The 14,342-nt window shown below is 41.3% G+C and overlaps 2 protein-coding genes across 4 annotated transcripts in view; one reads left to right on the forward strand and one right to left on the reverse strand.

The window, feature by feature from the left end:
• The window catches only part of LOC133902942 (ethylene-responsive transcription factor ERF038-like), a 99,905-nt gene that overhangs the window by 31,629 nt on the left and 53,934 nt on the right, over positions 1–14,342 (forward strand). The window lies entirely within an intron of this gene.
• LOC133902954 (U-box domain-containing protein 52-like) lies at positions 1,100–7,268 on the reverse strand. 3 transcript variants are annotated; one of them, XM_062344282.1, is made up of 11 exons: positions 7,095–7,268; positions 6,216–6,453; positions 6,005–6,123; positions 5,569–5,690; positions 5,294–5,490; positions 4,577–4,833; positions 4,205–4,318; positions 3,665–3,766; positions 3,147–3,575; positions 2,138–2,893; positions 1,100–1,881 (listed from the first exon to the last, which is right to left on the reverse strand). In XM_062344282.1, exons 2-11 carry the CDS (start codon positions 6,409–6,411, stop codon positions 1,684–1,686), a joined length of 2,490 nt encoding a protein of 829 aa, XP_062200266.1. In that variant the 5' UTR covers positions 6,412–6,453; positions 7,095–7,268; the 3' UTR covers positions 1,100–1,683. The 3 variants fall into 3 exon arrangements, with proteins under 3 accessions (XP_062200266.1, XP_062200267.1, XP_062200268.1); XM_062344283.1 differs by having other exon boundaries at positions 7,089–7,268; XM_062344284.1 differs by lacking the exon at positions 7,095–7,268 and having other exon boundaries at positions 5,569–5,635; positions 6,216–6,237.

The following is a 14,342-nucleotide window of genomic DNA, read 5'->3' on the forward strand; positions in this document are numbered from 1 at the left end:
ATCCCTACAAAATATCTCTTATCCACATATTTACGGTAGGTTTTAGAATATTTTAGCTAGTTTTTAAAACCATTTTTATTATTTCACATTTAAAATTTGTACTATCTTTGGTATATCTTAGTATGCATATTTAGTCAAAAGTGACAAGTATTGAAAAACAAAGAGTATAACTCGCAAATAAACTTTTTCGCTTTTTTTTCTTTCTTCGCTTTAACACTGGACGCACTCCACTTTTTTTCTCTCCTTCTCCAAAAGGCTTTTTTGACGGAACGAGCCGTAGCTAGTTTGGCAAAGTCGTCAGGTGAGCGAATGTGAAGAGATTGGCTGAATCATCATTGGAGTTAGGTGAGAACCACATCTCAGCTGGTTATGGTTTATAGTGGAAATTGCTCTCATGGGTTCAACACGACACAAGTGCTCATATTTTTTAGAACCACATCTCAGCTGGTTATGGTTTATAGTGGAAATTGCTCTCATGGGTTCAACACGACACAAGTGCTCATATTTTTTAAAATTAAATCTCGAGAGAAATAGTATATTTATATGTGGATATATTCAATGATAAAAAGTGTACACACTACATATATAAGACATTTAATCTTATGTAGATATGTGCTAGAATACACTCACATGATTATAATTTGAGTACCCTGCCTCCTGACTTTACTTTAAAAAAGTTGAGAACCACAAGGACAGAAGAAATTAAGTAAGCACGTGGCAACATGGCCAGAAGCCACTTGCGCTGGACGTGGAAGCTTATCCACCTCGTGGTTCGCTTTCATGCACGGTATGGTTAATACAATGTGGTGATTGGATTAACTAAGGGGATTTGATGATCTCTTCCTATTGTTATCCGAATCTTGCTGCAACGCTTGCAACGTGCGCGAGATCAGGTGAGGTCTCAGCTTTCGGCCCAAGCATCATTGGGCCATAAGAATGAGATCAAAAGGCCCAATGGCAAAAACCCCAAACACAGGCTCCATCAATCAAACAAAGTACATTCCCACCTTCAATCTCATCCTAACATATGTATAGACATACACGCATATATATATATATAGTGTCAGTGTGATGTGCATAGATACTGTGCGTCCCTGTACCCTCTCAAAAAAAAAATCAACCAAATACACTATCGATCCCTAAACGAACCCTTCATGGACCACACTTGTGGGATAGTTTAACATTTCACAATTATCCGCTCAAGCATATTCTCAGAATTAAGAACAATATTTTCTCAATCACGCAGCATTAATCCAGAACAAAAGTATCTGCATCCCTTAACCAGCAAAAACTGTCACACAGTCGCACAAGCTGGGAATGGGCCAGCTCCATTGCAAAAGCAACGTAAGAGGGTATAGAGGAGAAGCTTCACCATGTTTTGGAGGTATATAATGGAATGTCACATTACTATTGTTCCTGCTAATTAAATCCCATAAAGGATCTGATTGATACTATGCATCCCCCTAGTTAAATCCCGGAAAGGATCTGGTGGATACCCAGCAGATTCAGAGCATTAATTTGGGGCAAACAAGAAGTTTATCGTAGATATAATATAGGAGACGCTGCAAAACTGCTACTTACAGAGAACCCACGTCTCCACGGTATCTATAGTATATGGAGGTTATCAAGACAAACCTGTACGTCATTAGCTTCTAGTGCAGTATCCATGTGCAGTTAGTTCAGTCAGTGAGCCCCATCACCTCCTGCTTCCGCCTTCCAGCTATTAATCGCGCACAGCAGAGCATGATTGGGCACCAAGTTTTTGTTAGGAAGCCGCGATTTTGTTAGTGGTGACACATCATTCTCATACAGCCACATCTCAATTGCAACCCGGTCATACGAGTACCCATCAGATGCAATGCATGGATCCTGCATTAACCTCTGCAGAGCAAACCAGAAGAAGTTTCACCTCACATCCTTCAAGCAAAATAATGCAGCCAAGAAAATATTGGTAACTGAATATCGGACTACCTATGTCTTACTATAGTTTAAATTTTGAATCAAGTACGCCACAGCATTCTTCAAATTTTAAAATAGATCTGACAGAAATACCCTTTCCTGAAGATAATAAACTACACGTCTACACATGGCCTTGATGCAATTAGGTATGACAGAAATGATGCAATGCAACAAGTACCTTGAGTATAGGGCAGATAAAATGGCTTGGTGGTGCAGATGGGACTGGCAACACTGAGTCACAGGCGGTGCTGGCAATATTGTTCAGCCGCTCCAACGCTACAAGAACCTTAGATCTCAGGTCAGGTCGATCCCTGCTTCGCATTTCTAAACAACTTAGGCCAAGCTGAGCTAGCTCATACGCTTCTTGCACAGGCCACTTTCCTGCTTGCTGGTCCAGGATGCCAACAAGGCGATCCTCTTCCACCGCTCGCTCGACAAAGTCTGCTAACCCCACTGGTGGCTTTGCAGTCAGCAGCTGCAAGAACACCATGCCCAAGGCGTATGTGTCAGATTTTGCTGAAACTTGACCAGTCCTCTGGTACTCTGGGTCCATGTAAAACAGTGTACCAGCTAGATCTGTGTCCTTGCGAATTGTGTGTGTTGACGGAAAGTCCCTTAACGGAAGCAGTGTCGCAAGGCCCGCGTCGCCAATTTTGCTAGTGAGATTGCTGTCAAGGAGTATATTTGCGGGCTTGAGGTCACGGTGGATAATTGGCTTTGGTTTCGAGCTATGGAGGTAGACAAGTGCCGATGCTATTTCCCATGCAATGCGGAGACGGTGGTACCATGGGAGTGGGGCTGTGCCTCCTTTGCACTGCAGCCGATCCTCAAGGCTGCCATTCTCCATGTACTCGTACACCAAGCAGGCTCTGTCCAGACAGGCACCAAGGAGCAACAGCAAATGGCGGTGACGGATCTTACCCAAAATCTCAAGCTGCACAAGAGAGTGTATCGCATAAGAATTTCCTAGAAATAACATGAACCAACATGAGATAACAGAGAAGGCACATGAGACTGTATATGCATGGACTTGATTGCAGATTTCAATGTAGCACAGTGACCTAACATGTTAGGTTCTTAGCATAGGAGCATATTTGCAGGCCTTAGCTTGGATTATTTAATGTTAGTGCTGATACTATTATGATCTTGGCACTTAATTGCCGACTTTGAAATGAAGAAGGGAATACCTCCTGTTTGAAATGTTTGGTAATGTGGCTGTCGTCAGAATTGAGTACTTTTATGGCAACAGTCGTCTGGTAGATATTGCCCTTGTATACTGTCCCGTTAGATCCCGATCCAATCTTAAGCGCCTCTGAAAACGATGATGTAGCAGACTCCATCTCTTCCCATGTAAATATCGAGTATGACTTGCCTCCCAATTCAAGAAGTTTCTGCAGCTTTTGCATATTATCAGCCTCCCTTGAAGCTCTCAACTGCAAATTCTGCTTTTTAAAAGCTTCTTCTTTTGCAAGGTCCCTCACATGTCTGGCCTGTGCCTCAACAGTGTACCGATGCTTCCTTTCTTCCCGCGCTGCCTCAATGGCACTGTTGATCCTGGAGTGGACCTCCATCAGCCGAGCTTCCTCTTCAGTACGTCTTTCAGCTAAGTCAATTATCTAACATACGTTGAAGACATGTAAGATGATGTGAAATGGAAAGTAAGCAATTACCTGTTTATATTGAAAAACACTGCCTCTAAACTTACCTGCTGAGAAGCGCTAGTAGATTCATCCTGAACGAGTTTGTATACTCCTTTAATATGTCGTAGTTCAAGCCTGAGCTTTTCAAGCTCGCAATTGACATCATCCTGTGTTGGAAACAAACAAGTTACTGGAAGTTCAGAAATATATTATAGCAAAACATGCCCTAACTTGCCTAGTTAAGAAGTTTAAATAGATCACATAAGTGATGTAATTCAAGTGCTATTGTACATATTTACAACAATATTAATACAATTATTCAGTAGGGCCCTCCCCTAGAGTTCTAAAAAAAGTAACTCAAGTGTTATATTGATCAAATTAAAGAAGATTAAAAAGGTCAATTTGGGAAGCCAAAAAAGGCTAAACACTGCACAACTATTGGCAATATGTGATTGCACAGCGGTTTTAGTACATACAACTAAATGCTGGAGATATTGAGGTCTGACAAGGATTATCATGTACAAAGTTTCAACCTCATCTTTCAGTGAGATGCAGCATCTGTAAAATTATAAAAGGTACACCATGAACAAAATTGCATCACTAACCTTGTCCTCTGAAAGCATCAATTCCTTCAGCGCACTGTTTACAGTTGGAGCTTTGTCCAAGATGGGCAACTTACTAGATCCAGAGATTTGACCACTAGCACAAGGAGTGCTTGCCTAGTTAAGAATTTTGAACAGACCAGATAAGTGAAGAGTCCAAGTGCTATATTTGTCGAATTAGAAGAATTTACAAAGATCAATGTGGAAAGCCAGAAAAAAGGGTAAATGATGTACAGGTTGACAAAACGTGATTGCATGCTACTTTAGTAAAGACAAATACAGGACATACAGAGGTCTGACAAGGATTCTCATGCATGAAGGTTCAACCTCGTAAAATTATAAAAGGTGCTCTGTGAAGAAAATTGCATCACTAACCTTGTCCTCTGAAAGCATCAATTCCTGCAGAGCAATGTTTATAGTTGGAGTTTTGTCCGAGATAGGCAAGTTACTAGATCCAGCATTTTGACCACTAACACAAGGAGTGCTACTTTGATTCTTCTCAACAATAGATGTTAAAGTGCTTCCAGTGAGGTATTCATGTAAAGAGCGTGGCCGATTATGATCTGCAGAGGATGAACTGTCCAAATTCTCCCTGGACAAGTTGGATCTGGAAATTCTGGAAGCTGTAATATCTGCATGTGATGAAAATGATAAATTTCTTGGACTGGTTTGTGGCTCAACCGAATGATCTCCATTCCTTCTCATTGAAATCCAAAGGCCAATTATACACCACTAGATCACGAAAAGGAAACTAGGTGCTCCAAACTTCACGAGTACAAACGTTTCTCATTGAAATCCAAAGGTCCAATTATACACCATTTAGATCACGAAAAGAAACTAGGTTCTTCAAACTTCAAGAGCACAAACATAGAAGACATGCTTTCTATATCAGCTTCAAGAGTAAAAGGAGGATCCACACAACTACTCTGGTTGGTAAAATAGAACAAATAAAATCAAAGTTGGAATCATTCATCATGCTATCCTGGCAATACAATGGAAATTTCCAGTGTTAATTCAAAGTTGGAACCATTGATCATGCTATCCTGGCAATACAATGGAAATTTCCAGTGTTAATTTTACAGAGCATTTTACCTGATACGGATGACTTATCATCTGAATGAAGCTCACTATTAGAACTCTCGTTGACCTGGAATATTTCAGAGCTGTTGTCACCTTCCGATCCAGGAGAATAAACCATGGACAAGCCACCTTTTGAAACACCATACACCATACAAAATCTTGGAACACATTTGCATATTCGAGTGGACGTCCTAGTGCCCTTGGACTTCCTAAGCCAATTCACCGAATCATCATCGCTTTCATGTATGTAGTTCATGATTAATTAGTATGGAGCATGCTTTGAGTACCTCACAAAATTACCCTGAGAAGAGACACCGACAACAAGCTTGTGGATTTGGCATGCTGAGACAACACCTGAAATGGTTTCTGCCACATCATCACCCTTGACAACCAATACTTCAGCTTCAATCTGAATAACAAGGCATCAGATAATGCATACAATTGTTATTCTAGAAAAAAATAGTACTCACTTGTAAAGCAGGGTGTTAAAAAATTCTGTAGTATCATTGCTGGCCAGAGCTCTTCCTGTTTTGATAAATTTAGCTTTTATATTTGAAAGTACTATCCTGAACAAAATTAATTTTGCAAAAGGTGCGCCTAAATATTCTCGTCCATTCTACTTATTCAATTTATTTCATTATCTTTCTTAGGCTCCAGTGTACACTTGAGAATGTGAAATTTCCGAAAGAAGAAGAAAAGCTGTGTTGAATAGCAGCCTCATACCTTCTCATTGCACATGTTCTTGTACATAAGGAGCATATCTTGGGCCTGATGTTCAACTTCCTTTTCGTATGCACTGGCAATGTCATCCCTCACTTGATCAATTGGGACATAGTTGCCCACTACAAAGAATCAATCAAAAGTACAATGGCAACAAGTTTTAGTTTTACTACTACAAGAATGGGTACATTTGAAACGAAGGGTGCATACTCACTCGGGGTAGGAACAAGTGTAACCCTTTGTCGGACATGAATAAGCATGAACCTTGTCCTCTCTGTGGCACCAAAGTTTTTCAGAGCCCATTTCACTGCATACTTGCTGGACTTGGAGCTACTCACAGCCAACCCAATAGTGATAGATGGAACACTAGACGATGATTCAGTAGCCTTGGCTTCTTCTCGGGTGGCCATGGCTTTGCAATTCGCTTTGCCTATATCCCTTGTACAAGAGCCCTGCACCAAGCAACATGGTATAATCAACAGCCTGAACAGCTGAACCCTGAGCCCAGCAATTGTATCACCCATGTAGTTTCCCACTGTATCAAATGACCATAAGAAAGTTCTACATCGTGTAAGCTACGGTTCAGAAACTGCAAGGAAAGATGCTGCCAACATCTACAAAAATTCCTGATCATCACTACAATCTACAATGCCGAACAAATCATTTTAGCCAACCCGAGGGGGGACCCTGAGAACATAACATCCGGAGGATCGAGCAGGAAATGAGACAAGCAAGGCGCACACACGCCGACACGCGCTTGCTTGCACAAGCACACGCACGCGAACACAGGCGCGTCCTCACGTGCACACACGCACGAGCACACGCAAGCGGGCGCAGCTGCACACACACTCGCAAGCGCACCCACGCACGTACGCGCAGCCGCACGCACACTCGCAAGCGCACCCACACACGCACGCACACTCGCAACTTCGCAAGCGCGCGCGCACGCGCGCACACCAAGTGTCGCGGATGAACGGGAACCAAAACGAAATCGAGTTCACCACACGCACGCATTCGCGCGTCGTCCGCTACCACTACTTGGGAGAAAGCCAGAAGGGGAATGCGGGATTCGAGGAGGAAGCCAAACCTCTACCTTCTCCGCCGCTGTCTCGAACTCCCGCGACGGCGACGCCTCCCGAGTCGAGCCGCCGCTCGCCACCTCGCCAAGCAGGAGGCGGCGGAACCGAGAGGGGAATAATAATAAGAAAAGAAAAAGAGCGCTGCGTCCGTACTTCCGCTGACATATGGCCCACCGCGTAGCCGGGGCCCATTTATCAGACCATGCATTGAATGCTGATTCATAGTGGGCCCCAGCTCGGGCAGCTTGTCTTGGCCCAGTACACCCCAAGCCCAGCCCAGAAAGAGAGACGCATGCGGGCAGGGCAGTCCAAGGTGGCAGTGGGCTAGGTTGGATCGGGGTCATGGGTTTCAGACTTCATGGGGGCGAGGTCGAGGAAGATAGGCCGCTGCATGAGGTCGTCGCACGCCATTGCCATCGGGAAAGACGGGTTGCGCGACAGATCTAGGCGAAGCTGTGACAAGTTTCGGGTCTCTCGATGAGTCTCGGGTTCTCGCCGGGACGGAGGTCGTCTTTGACCCGGTATACCGGACCTTCAGAATCGGATCAGGTTTGATGTTTTAGTTTCAGATTAGATGCGTTCTCGTTTCATCTGATCCCAACCAGACCCGTTACCACCTTTAAGGTGGGAGAGCCCGCACCGCCCCTGCTGGGCGTCGCCTCCGGCCGGCCAGCCTCCATCCATGGCTCCGCGCCGCCGCCAAATTCATCTAGCAGGTTCGTGTCCTGCTCCCGCTTCCTTCTCCGTCTAAATTCTCGCGGGTCCCGTCTAATGCACGCAGCAAGCAGCCAACCACTCGCGTCTTGCAGGCGTGCGTGGAGTACTATGGCTCTTTCTACGCAGCCAACGATGGCACGCTGTCGGGGAGGGTGCTCTTTGTGACCCCTCTACGGGAGAAGATGGCGCTACGGATGATTGGTACTAGTTTGATTGGCGTCGCGCCTTTTTTTCTTTTGCACAGCGTATGACAAAAGAAGATAAAAAAAATTAGGTTCACCAATTTAGGATATCTCAATATTTAGTTATGAATTTATCAATATTTAACATATTCACTTAATTATAGGAAAAACAGTAGTACTTTTATGCATGCATATAATTTCAGCACATAGACAACAGTAATACAGAACTAACAAAATTTGTTTCGTATTTTTTGAGTTTTATATATTTTTCTTTGCATTTTAGATTATTTTAGTCGATTTATCAATATAACTAATATTTCTTTCGATATTTCTTCGAATTTCCCAAAAATAAAATTATATTATATGTGTAAATATACGCATATGTATACGTATATATACGTGTATATATACATATATGTATATATATGTGTATCCATATATCTATACATACACATATGTGGGGCCCACTGCTACAGCAGCTACAGTAAATCTTGGCTGGACAATATATGTTATAGATTCCACAGGTGCAATGCGTTCCAATCTGTCCCCCAACTCCCCCCAATTAATTTGTTCTTTGCGCTGCTCGTCCTCTCTCAAAAAGCTGTTTTAACTGTGAATTACGACAGATATACTCTCTTCAGTTGTAAATACTTGTCGCTTTGACTAATATCTAATTAAACTTTTAAAACTTTGATTGTTAATAGCTTTCAAAATATTTAGTTTAGAAATATTAAAAATTACACGTGTAGATTTATCTTGAAAAATACTTTCACAATATTAAATATTATAACTATATTCTGATAAAAATAATAATCAAAGTTACATGTTAAAAAATATGAAAAATCAATAGTGATAAGTATTTACGATAGGAGAGGGTAACATATCATGCTAGCTTAAGATAGTAATATTACATGAGTAATGAGTTGGTGGTGTATCCCTGAGCAATGATGTATCGTTCCTCTCAGCTATGATGTGATCTTGCCGGCTCTGAAGCAGTTGTAGTGCCCTTATTATTGGTATTGGTTTCTAGAAAGGTGGACAAATTGTGTTTTCAGGTGATATCCTTTCTTATCTTTGTTGTGTGCGTGATCCATCATTTCCTGTTGTAACAGTAGTGACAACTTGCACCCGTACAACATTTTTCTACAACTCTGCTTGCAAAATTATGATTGTTTTCCGTCAAAATAAATATATATTAATGGAGTCACAATGCATTTCTTAACAATAAGTTGGTTCTGTCTTGTCAACATCATGGGCACGTGCTTTAATCATGACAGCCTTAATCATGTAATTAAGTTACGCTGCACCTTAAGTTATGGGGTAACTTTAGCCAAGATCATATTATGGCCTTACAGTTTAGAGTACCACTTCAACCAATAAATGACATGCTTAATGTTACTAGTATATGTAAAAATGACTCGCTGTGCATATGGTTTACTCAAGTTTCCAATTGTATCTGGTGGCCTTATTTCTTGTTCAAACCATGATTATTGTGATGCGGTGCTTGGAAAGTTGTTGCAGTGAGGCACCAACTTGTTGCTTCTCATGCTTTCTGAATTTTCGTACATTTTCAGGCTAGCACCTATAAGGAGCGGAGGCAGTTTAAAAGAGCGATTTAATTCTACATACAAACTGTTGGCTATTTAAAAGACTACTAATTGTGACACACAAATACTCCAGTCCTTTAGTATCATCATTTCCGGTAGATTTTGCTTCGCCTTTTGTGAGAGATCAGTGACATTTTAAGATGGATGAATTAGTATATTTAGAACTATTTCGGTTCTAAAGATAATATAAAATAAATTTATATCAATTTCTATTTAAATATACTCTAGATTTATTTAATATGTCTACTCTATTGATCAAAACACTTGCAATCTATCTAAGAAAGTAAATTACAAGTAATTAAATGTATAAACGTAAATAATGTAGAGAGAGCAAACTCGGTACAAGGATTTTTTTCCTGTAGTATCGATGACATGAATGTCACCTCTAGTCCACGTTGGAGCTCCACAAATGATATGCTCCTGGTCAACACCTGGTCACGACTCTTGAGCCACTAAGTCACAAAGATAAGACCTCCACCCGGATGAGCCACCAAGCTACCAAGCTAATGTCTCATCACTAACATCTCTTCCGGTTCCTTGCTGTCGTGGTCAATTCGGAGCTTGAGCCACCAAGGCAATAGTCTTCACGTACCCATACATGCTTCTCGTCGCCGCTCTGCATCAAGTCGAAGGGTCAACAAGCTTGAGCAACTCCGACTCAAATTGTTGATAAATCACCAAGACTCCAAAGCACCGACGTACCAAGAGGTACAGGCTTGGATCACTCCTTAATTTACTCTCTAGAGAACAATCACCTAGCAAGACATTCTCTATACCTATAAGTACTAATCACCTTTTTAATCTTATGTTTAATTGCTTTGGATGATCACTTTAAGTATTTTGGTGGCTTGGATGTGTATATGAACAGCTCTATACTCCAGCTACACGCCACCCCTTCAAATGGCTGAGTGGAGGGGTATTTATAGCCTCAAAATCGCGCATTAGCCGTTAACCCAACAGCTCTGAAAAGCTGTTAACACCGGATGATCTAATGAGAATAATAGTACTAACACCGGATCATCCGGTGAGTACACTCTCACAAACTAGCTGTTGGAACCCCACTCAAACCACTGTGAACACCTGACACTCTGGTGTATACTGCAACATCATCACCGGACATTCCGATGAGTATACTTTAGCCATCTGAGCCAACATCTTCTCTGTGTAAATTGCCCCGGTGTCTTCTTTGGTGCTTATCAATTCATCACTAGACTATCCGGTGAGCAATCCTCAGCCATCTAAGCCAAATACAACCCTCTCTGAAAAATATACTTCGGTGTACATATGACTTCATCACCGGACCATCTGATGGTTTGAGCTTTGTCTGCCTCTTTGTACTGTTTATTATCCGGTGTATTTGTTCGCTGTACTATTGCTTCATCACCGGACTATCTGATACCTTTAAAATCTTCTCCCCAGAACCAAATGCTCTGATGTGTATTGCTCGTCGAATACCGGATCATCCGGTCAGTTGATCTTCAACTTCAACTCTTAAAACTGCCTCTGCTGGAATTGCTTTGATACTTCTGCCAATTTGACACCGGACCATCCAATGAGACAAAACTATATCTGTCTGTATGCACTGTTCATTGTCTGGTGTGTGTGCAACATATTCAACACCGGATCATCCGGTGAGAACAAAACTCCTGAGACTTCTCCAATTCAACCAAACTTTATCGCTACTTCGGTGACTTCTTCATATATTGCATCCATGAGACCTACTAACATATATTTTTGACAAACATATTAGTTTCATTAACTATATTATTATTAATCACCAAAATCACAAATATAACCTAATATGACTATTTTTCTAACACCTTTACATGGCAAAAAAAACTTCTGTTGATACAACCAAGTGCCACAGCTAATTCTTTCGAAAGGACGACACAAGCTCTGCTAATTTTATTATAGAAAAAGAAAGTTGGTCTAGTTTATAAGAAAAATCAGGTCAGAAATCTTACAATTGTGTGGTTAATTTGAAAAAAAAACTAGCTAAAACCCTTAATAACAGACGATCTAACAACTTAAACAACCTGGCTCGCACACCACTCAAAATATAGCTAAAAAACAGAGTCCAAAAAAGTCAACATTGCCAAGCTTGCCGCTCTAATAGCAAACAACTCTGTCTTCCTACAACGAACCTCAACCACTACCTTGATATCATCACGCCTCAGTCCACGACCACCACTGGCACTACAAGAAGTCATGCCTCAGCTAATTGATATGAGCTTACAGCATTATAAGATGTAGGGTGAAGATATGTTGGTCTTGTGAGAGATCCTTTATTCAACTGTATCAGCAAAATAATGCTATGAAGATCTGGAAGTTGGTAAGCAGCTCTCTCTACATGTGTGCAACCTCCATCCTGTACAGCATTTGATGGGGACAATTTGGGGTCACTCAGCTGCGCTATGCACCTGATTTTTGGCATAAAAGTTACCGTCACTTCTTTTCTTTTCAGTCGCCTGCCTTATAGCAAAGGTAAAGGTGCATGCCGATTTCGTGTTTATCTCAGGACAAATTTCTCAACCTTTATTTTCAGTTATCTGGTTTGGTCGGCTCAACTCCAGGAAGGCTATTTTGATAGTTCTGAGCAGATAACATTTTTGGTTTAGATAAGCTACCCTTGCTTCCTGCTTGAAGTAATTTGATGACAAGGTCAGACTGGTTAGGTCGACAGTGATGTCCCAGGTTTAGAAGTGAACACATTTCTTATCTTGGTGAGCTCTCATGGAGTCATGGGTGGATTCCTTTTGAATTTCAGGTTACTTCAGAGTTCAGACTGGTTGATCATTATCTGTTCCTGAAAATATAACATCAACATGCATGTTGCTTGTTTCATATCCGGAATTGACGCTCTTCCATTTTACATTGATCGAGTGCTTCAAGACTATTACGAAGATGGTGGTAGATGAACCGGTTGGCAAGTAGTAGCAGCAGATGTTGCATTCATTAAGAGTGTGTTTGTTTGTCCACAACCAGTCATATAGATCATATATGTATGTTAAGAGAAATCAGATTGAGTAGTGTCATATTTGTTAAAAAAGAAAAAAATTAGTTGTATTTATCTGTACAGGCTGAGGGGTTGACCGAATCTAAGGCTCCGTTTGGTTGCAAGAAACGTTTCAGATTCTTTGGCGATTCTCTAGAATTCCTGCCAAACGCATTAAAACGTGAAACGTTTCACCTTGAATCACCTGAAACGTTTCTCATTTTTAACACTACGAGGAGAATCACCTAAAATGGTGTTTCACCCACTTCGAGAATTACTTAGTTCATTTTTCTTCAAGAATCTGAATCCAGAATCCCTGCCAAACGTTTTCAGAAAATTGAAGGTGATTCACTAGAGAAACGTTTCTAGGGAGAATCTGAAACCGAAACGTTTCTGAGATAATCTGGAGCCCTGCCAAACGAGCCCTAAGATTATATTAGTGTATGTAAGAGTTGAGATTGTTGCTCGAATAGAGATAATTTTATAACACTGATAAGTGGACTCACTGTATAAGCGATCCAGGCTGCAGAGTGAAGCTCGATACAAGTTAGATTGAAGACGTATATTTACACCCATCGAATCAAACTGAATTAGTAGAGACGAATAACCAAACACGTTTATTTCTAATATTATACGCATCCATTAGACAACTAAACCCATTCCAAGCTATCTAGAAATACAGTACGGTTATGACTCGTAATTTGTTTTTAGACCAATGACTTGGTTTAGACCAACGATCCTGGATACCTTTTTGCCCTTTTTCTGGGGAGGTGGAAGCTTCCTGGATCCGTTGTACGTGCTCCCACACAGGGGTCTACACGCCGGATCGCCGCAGGTGATCACACGCTGTTTGATGCTCGCAAGCTGCATTCGCAGCCGCATGCGGTTTGACTAGCCTCCTCATCGTCGGCACGCGCCACGTCAACGATTTGATCGCCGACGCGATATCTACGTGCGAGTCACGCCCATCCGTCCAGATTCCCAATCTCGTGCACTTGTGTGGCCACGCAACGAACTTCTCTCCCCGAAATTAAAATCTCTCAAAAAGGTCAAACCATGTTCCATTCCACAACACAAATCACTCGAATTTTCCGTCGGCAGAGCTACTGAGTGTTCCGGGTATGCACGCACACGGCACACCTTAAAAAACACTAGATGTCAGCAAATACTTAGATGAGTAGTTTATTATTATGTATAAATTTATATAAGTATTAGTCTAATTGTACATAGTCAGTTATATTATTATGTTTGTGTATATTTATAACTTATTTTAAAGCGGCAAAATCAATTATAATGGTGAGCACCACAAGTTTTTTTAAACTAGCAGCATAAATTTTTTTAAGAGGCGAGCACCATAAGTCAGTGGTGTAGTAAGAAGTAGTGGCTATAGAAACATTCTTAGAATGAACGTGGTGTTTTTAGAGACAGGTCGAAAAGAAGGGAAAAATGATGGTAGAGATATAACTGGAATCCAAGAAAATAGCAAGATCTGGGTTTTACCTAACATCGTATGCTCGATGGGATGATTTAAACAAAAAATTTATACACATGTATGTAAAACTCTTACATCTTAGTGATGTCCTACTAGTACTTTTTTAGAAGGAATATACCCTTTAGATCTTGAGCAGATAAGAAAACGAAAACAAAGCTGGTGAGTCTCCTTCGCTCACCACATAGGAAGCAGAAATGTGGATACAAGAGCGAATCTAGGGGTTATGGGAGTGCCGCCCTTTGTCGGCTGAAACTCTATTGAAAATTAGA

This window comes from Phragmites australis, chromosome 21 (genome assembly GCF_958298935.1).
Source record: "Phragmites australis chromosome 21, lpPhrAust1.1, whole genome shotgun sequence".
Lineage (NCBI taxonomy): Eukaryota > Viridiplantae > Streptophyta > Magnoliopsida > Poales > Poaceae > Phragmites > Phragmites australis.